Below are 7,540 nucleotides of genomic sequence, written 5' to 3'. Positions count from 1 at the left end.
ACCCCTGTTGATGCAGAAGGGAAGGCTGTTTACTCGGGAGTCGCCTTCCGTCCTCGCGGGCGGCCTCTGGCCGGCTGACGCGCCGCTAATGACGGCGAAGGAACCGGACCGCCGCGAAGGCCGTGGCCAGCGGCCGCGGGCTGTGGCGCCCTTGCCCTTCCTTCCGGCCTATAAGTGCGGCTGCGCGGGTCCGGCCGCCACAGTCCGCGGCAGCGTCTGCAGAGCCACCCACTACACCACAGCCGTCCACATGGCCTGCAGACTTCCCTCCGCCGCCGCTGCCATCCTCGCCGGCGTGGCGCTGCTGTCGCACCTCGCGGCCGCAGCCAAGCTGCGTGAGTATAACGTCGCCAATTGTTCCGACCGCTCTGCGAAAAGAAAACAGCGCCGCAGCTGTCTGTGTGCGCACAGGTCGAGTTCTTTTTCACACGTACGAGTATGTTCCCCTGCGGCTTCGTACCTTTCAAAGATATACTGTGGCCGAAGAACTTGAGAGACGCCTTATTGCATGTCGTCGTTTTAGTTTTAAGTGGAATTTGATGTATTTTATATTATAGCTAACGTCCTTCACATATATGGTGTCTCAAACACCATCAATTGAGAATCTCTCGAAAATTCGTCGATATTGATACAGTTTGTTGTAATTAAATACCGGGTAATGACATGTAGGACATGTAGGTAGTTAAGAGCCTTCAGCAGGTCCATCACAGACGAAATCACCACCAGTTGACCATGTTCACCGTAGTATAGTGGAGAGAAATGTATTAACAGCATCTAAAAGCAGCCCCCTTAGATTGTTTGCGGATGAATCTGTAATTTACAGTGTTGTAAAATCATCAGACGATCAATTCCAATTACAAAATGATCTAGACAGAATTTCTGTATGGTGCGAAAAGTGGCACTAGACAAAGAAAAGTGCGAGGTCATCCACATGGGTACTAAAAGAAATCCGAAAATTTTTGGGTATACGACAAATTGCACAAATCTAAGGGCTGTCAATTCGAATAAATACACTACTCGCCATTAAAACTGCTACACCACGAAGATGACGTGCTACAGACGCGAAATTAAACCGACAGAAAAGAGATGCTGTGATATGCAAATGATTAGCTTTTCAGAGCATTCATACAAGGTTGGCGCAGGTGGCGACCCCTACAACGTGCTGACATGAGGAAAGTTTCCAAACCGACTTCTCAGACACAAACAGTTGACCAGCGTTGCGGTTTATCGTATCGCGAAATTGCTGCTCGCGTTGGTCGAGATCCAATGACTGTTAGCGGAATATGGAATCTGTGGGTTCAGGAGGGTAATACGGAACGCCGTGCTGCATCCCAACGGCCTCGTATCACTAGCAGTCGAGATGACAGGCATCTTATCCGCATGGCTGTAACGGATCGTGCAGCCCCGTCTCGAACCCTGAGTCGACAGATGGGGACGTTTGCAAGACAACAACCATCTGCACGAACAGTTCGACGTTTGTAGCAGCATGGACTATCAGCTCAGAGACCACGGCTGCGGTTACCCTTGACGCTGCATCACAGACAGGAGCACCTGCGATGGTGTACTCAACGACGAACCTGTGTGCACGAATGGCAAAACGTCATTTTCCGGATGAATCCAAGTTCTGTTTACAACATCATGATGGTCGCATCCGTTTGACGACATTGCGGTGAACGCACATTGGAAGCGTGTATTCGTCATCGCCATACTGGCGTTATCACCCGGCGTGATGGTATGGGGTGCCATTGTTTACACGTCTCGGTCACCTCTTTTGTTCGCATTTACGGCACTTTGAACAGTGGACGTTACATTTCAGATGTGTTACGACCCGTGGCTCTACCCTTCATTCGATCCCTGCGAAACCCTACAGTTCAGCAGGATAATGCACGACCGCATGTTGCAGGTCCCGTACGGGAAAATGCTTGACTGCTGCCCTGGCCAGTACATTCTCCAGATCTCACACCAATTGAAAACGTCTGGTCAATGGTGGCCGAGCAATTGGCTCGTCACAATACACCAGTCACTACTCTTGATGAAATGTGGTATCATGTTGAAGCGGCATGGGCAGCTGTACCTGTACAAGTCATCTAAGCTCTGTAGGACTCAATGCCCAGACGTAAAAAGGCCGTTATTACGGCCAGAGGTGGTTGTTCTGGGTACTGATTTCTCAGGATCTATGCACCCAAACTGCGTGAAAATGTAATCACATGTCAGTTCTAGTATAATATCTTTGTCCAATGAATACCCGTTTATCATGTGCATTTCTTCTTGGTGTAGCAATTTTGATGGCCAGTAGTGTATCTAGGAATTAAATTACGAGCAACTTAAATTAGAAAGACCACATAGATAATATTGTGCGAAAGGCGAAACGAAGACTGCGCTTTGTTGGCAGAACACTTAGAAGATGCGACAAACCCACTAAAGAGATTACATTACACTTGTTCGTCCTCTGCTGGAATATTTCTGTGCGGTGTGGGATCCTTACCAGGTAGGATTGACGGACTACATCGAAAAAGTGCAAAGAAAGGCAGCTCGTTTCGTGTTACTGCGCAATAGGAGTGAGAGTGTCACTGATATGATACGCGAGTTGAGTGGCAGTCATTGAAACAAAGGCGGTTTTCTTTCCGGCGAGATCTATTTACGAAATTTCAATCACCAACTTTCTCTTCCGAATGCGAAAATATTTTATTGGCACGTAGGGAGAAATAATCATCATAATAAAATCAGAGTTCGAACGGAAAGATTCAGGTGCAGAGAAGTACCATGAAAATGTTTCGATGATCCCTCTGCCAGGCACTTAAGTGTTCATGGCAGAGCAGCCATATAAATGTACATGATTCGCTTCATGCAGTCCACAAATATTTTCTTATTCAATTTGGAATTCTAAAAAATTCTGGGGCTTTCTATTGATTTAATAGAAATATATATCTTATAATTAAATTTTCCTCGAGACATTTATGTCTCATCTTTTCTACGATAGTGATGGAAGCTGAATAAATGAATTAAAATTTGTGCCACAGCCGGGCATGGAACCCGTGCAGCAATGTTAGCCATAGTGCTGCTGTGTGTAAAATGCTCAGCATTCCTGCCCAGTAAGCAAGGAGACCCAGGGTCAAGTCCCGGCTATGGCACAGATTTTAATTTATTTATTCAGCTTCCGCCATTATCATAATAGAAATATGTTTCGCATATAAGAAGAAGGAGAAAGTTGACAGAACATGTGTTAAGAGGTCCGAGAATAACTTCAGTGGTACTGGGGAAAGTTACTATGAGTAAAAGTTCTAAACAAGGACAGAGACTGGAATATATATTTCAAATAATTCAGGCCGCTATGTGTAGGAGCTCTTTTTTTTCCTTCTTTTAATGTTTTTATTTGGGCCTCCCATCTCCCTTACAGCCTTTCACCTAAAGTACCTTCATCGGCCAGACTTCAGTACCTTTGTTGTGTGCTTGCGTATCCTGATAGTAAAATAATAAATGGAAATGAAGAAATACAATAAGAGAAATTGGAAATTTGCCATAAGGTCTTATGGGACGAAACTGTTGAGGTCATCGGTCCCTAAGCTTACACACTATTTAAAGTAACTTAGGCAAAGGTCAACAAAGACACCCATGGCTCAGGGAGGGCTTAAACTTCCGACTGGGGAAGCAGCGCAAACCGTGCAAGGCGCTTCAGACCACGCGGCTACTCCACGCGGCCTAAAATAATAGGATTTCACTGTCCTTCCGTCTTCATAAAGTAACAAAATTCATTTAGTAAAGACAAATTGGGAACTAGATTAAAGCATGTGCTACTTTTGGATGAAGAAAATGTATTTCTTTGAAACTTCCTGGCAGATTAAAACTGTGTGCCGGACCGAGACTCTAACTCAGGACCTTCGCCTTTCACGGGCAAGTGCTCTACCAACTGAGCTACCCAAGCACGACTCACCCCTCGTCCTCACAGCTTTATTTCCGCCAGTACCTCGTCTCCTACCTTCCAAACTTCACAGAAGCTCTCCTGCGAACCAAGCAGAACTAGCACTCCTGGAAAAAGGATATTGCGGAGATATGGCTTAGCCGCAGCCTGGGGGATGTTTCCAGAATTAGATTTTCACTCTGCAGCGGAGTGTGCACTGATATGAACTTCCTGGCAGATTAAAACTGTGTGCCCGACCGAGACTCGAACTCGGGAACTTTACCTTTCGTGGGCAAGTGACCGTTCTGATATTTCTTTGAAGTTGGAAAAAAGAAAAGCGATCCTTTCTTCTGCCCATTACGGAGAAAATTAACTACGTCTGCATGAAAAGAATTTTTTTCTCTACTTCAAAAGAAGTAATCCTTTGTTGCTATAGATTCATCTTGAAAATGACAAAAAATCAATCGTAGTACTTGGTCTTCATGTGTATCAACTTCTATTGGTAGTCTCACAGCTTTATCACTTACGTGAAGCAGCTATAGCCTTGTAAGAGAGTCTTCTGTAGTGATTGCTTTCGTATTGCGTCGATTATCTATTAACTGCCGTATTGGGGAGCACTTGCGGGGATTCCCTGATCGTGATAAGCAGCATGTTGCCGAATGTTTTCCAATGATTGTCATCCTGCGCAATCCGAAAATATTCCCCTTCAATGTAGGACAAATATTCGGGGAATATAGCATCGCGGTTCTCAGTAATGTAGTTGGTTGTACGTCCGAGTATCCATAGTGATGCATTTTATTTGACAACTGGGTATCGAATGCGGTCAGGCCACATCAGTTCACGAACGTTCAGGTAGCTTGCGTTCGTCCTATCAATGACTGCTAAGCGGTGGCGGGGAAAGTTCCACAGTCCAGCGCTATTCCGCAAACAAACTTGTGCGCCAGCGAGTCGAAGCTCCCGCGTTTGTGGCACGGCACAGTTGCACTGAGGGTGGATTCGGTGCTGTTGGTCGGTCGTGGGTATTTTGTCACTGGCAATCAGATACCGCCGTGAGCGAATCCGTGAAGGCCGGAACAGCTAAGGAATGTTTCACCACAGTACTGTTCAGTTCATCTGTCTCCTTTTCTTCATTGGGGTTTCCACGTGCGGTCTTTCTCATGACTATGTATATTGTTGAGGAGCTGAGAGGTGCTTGGAACGCCAGGATGCACATAACTACGAGGGTAATTCCAAAAGTAAGGTCTCCTATTTTTTTATAAGTACACAGATCTGTTTATTTCTTCAATGGTTTATATCAGTTTACAGCTTGAACATTTAGCTATTTCTCGACATAATCACCATTTCTGTCGATGCATTTTTGTAGACTCTGTGGCAGCTTTTGTATGCCCATGTCATACCGCTCGCCGCCATAGTGTTCAGAAAATTATGAACCTCTTATTTCACCTTGTCGTCGGAGCTGAATCGCTTTCCGGCCAAATGTTCTTTTAACCTAGGGAACAGGTGATAGCCACTGGATGCCAAGTCAAGAGTATAGGGTGGGTGGGTGATTATGTTCCACTGAAACTGTTGTAGGAGAGCAACGGTTTGCCAAGCGATGTGTGGGCGAGCGTTGTCATGGAGAATGTGTACGCCCTTGCTCAACATTTCTCTTCTCCGGTTCTGCATTGTCCGTTTGAGTTTTTTCACAGTCTCACAGCACTTGTCGGCGTTAATTGTGGTCCCAGCGATTCAGCTCCGACGACGAGTTGAAAGAAGAGGTTCATAACTTTCTGAACAGCATGGCGGCGAGCTGGTACGACATGGGAATACAAAAACTGCCATAGCGTCTACAAAAATGCATCGACAGAAATGATATGTAGAAAAATAGCTAAATGTTCAAGCTGTAAACTGATGTAAGCCATTGTAGAAATAAACAGGTCTACGTACTTATAAAAATAGGAAATCTTACTTTTGGGATTACCCTTGTAAATTCAAGAAAGTATTTCCGGATTGTTGGAGGATTCCGGAGGAACAGTCGCGAGATGTATCGGTGGCGCTACGCTTGTTGATCTTATGCTGGTTAAATGACTGCGGAGAAAACATGCGCCCTGAGGCTCTATTTCATTTGTCATTCAGTTGATGAGGACTGGCGCACATTTGTGTCGGACGCTGATTAGCCCAAGTCCGCCCCGTGAGAGAGGCAGGCTGAGTGCCGCGAATTGTGCTTTAAAGATGTTGCCAAGTAGAAGAAACCAGCTGAATGCCCGCTGCATTTTCGACGCCATAGCTACAGAGAGCGGAAGTACTTGGATCACGTAGTACATTTTGCTTCCGGTGGATACATGAATTATCTGCACCTTTTGCAGGAGGTTCAGATGTCTATCGAAATGCAATTTCAGCGTGGCCCTGAAGCGGTTCTGGAGATCCGCCCAGTTCTTAGTTATCATGCGGACAGGTGGGGCCTCCCAGTAGAAGCCCAGAGAACGATGTGAGGTTGTTGCTCGGACTATGCCACTTCAGAAGTTTCGCCAAAGCCACCACTATGGGGAAGTATCAGCTACTCATCTGGGCGCCACTCGCCTTCTTATAGATATTAAGCACGTCTTCCAGGGAGGCCTGTTCTTGTTGAAAAGACACAACAGATAACGTCGTCTGCATATGCTGTGCAACAGATCCACGTGTTCTGAACCACTATTCCTCTAATTCTCTTTTCAGTGAGCGGCTACAGCATATAGAGCCATCGACAGGGGCATCCTTGGTGGACAGATCGATAAACGCGAAGAGATTTTTTTGAAGTGACTGTCGATTAAAATCCGAGAAGAGGCATTTGATAACCACGGAAAATGATTGCAGTACGAGTCTGAGATTACAAATGACAAGACATCCCAACCAAACTTTAAATCCCGCTAATCGCTCTACTTTTGCACAAACGTATGGACTGTCCACACAAAAGTGCAGAGAATTTTGCCGTCTTACTTATTGAAATTGTCCCTCATCCTTTTGCATCGCGTTCAGCAACCGCTGATAGAACCGCATTATCCTATCAAATTCTTCGTTTAATCCATGGAAAAGTCCCGAAATTTCAATCCTCACTGTTCTGTTAACACCATTTCCATGTAGAAATTGCTTATTTACACAGAATACGAAAAAAACAGTCAAAAATGCTGGGTTTCTTTTAATGGTGGATCCTAACACGTATTATCGAGTGCTGAAAAGCAATACCTCCTAATTTTTTATGTGAAAACTCTTAAAGCTTTTATAATAAAACATATGTTACTAAATTGTACATCATTATTCTCCACGTCTTTGCAGGAGTATTTATCTCACCCTGACGACAAAACATTTCTTCCTTCGACAGACCAGTTTGTTTACACCGTCACTGTAGAATGTTTGACTTTGACGACGGAGCCACAACCTCACCTATGCTTCCACCGCTTCATCACTATCATAGTGAAGTTTAACATTTTAAGGAATATAGTTCTTATATAGGAAAACAGCAATCTGTAATTATTACAAATAAACTGGAAGCAGTCTTGATGGATTAACTTTTTTAATGGTGACCAGTTTCGATCTTCTCATCAGATTATCTTCGGACCATGAATGTCTGCCGGAGGCTGTGACGCAAGGCAATCCTCTTGTTTGAGGCTGGTGGTATACTGGTGT

General features: G+C 45.0%; 1 protein-coding gene across 1 annotated transcript in view; it reads left to right on the top strand.

Annotated features, from left to right (window-relative positions):
• Nucleotides 1–214: 214 nt before the first annotated feature.
• LOC126284131 (protein takeout-like) overlaps nt 215–7,540 on the top strand; it is a 33,010-nt gene continuing 25,684 nt past the window's right edge. The window contains exon 1 of the mRNA XM_049982841.1: nt 215–335. Coding sequence (XP_049838798.1) covers nt 251–335 — 85 coding nt within the window. The 5' untranslated portion in view covers nt 215–250. The remainder of the gene's footprint in view (nt 336–7,540) is intronic.

Source organism: Schistocerca gregaria, chromosome 8, assembly GCF_023897955.1.
Source record: "Schistocerca gregaria isolate iqSchGreg1 chromosome 8, iqSchGreg1.2, whole genome shotgun sequence".
In the NCBI taxonomy this organism is placed as follows: Eukaryota; Metazoa; Arthropoda; class Insecta; order Orthoptera; family Acrididae; genus Schistocerca; species Schistocerca gregaria.
This window is presented reverse-complemented; position numbering and strand designations above follow the sequence as displayed.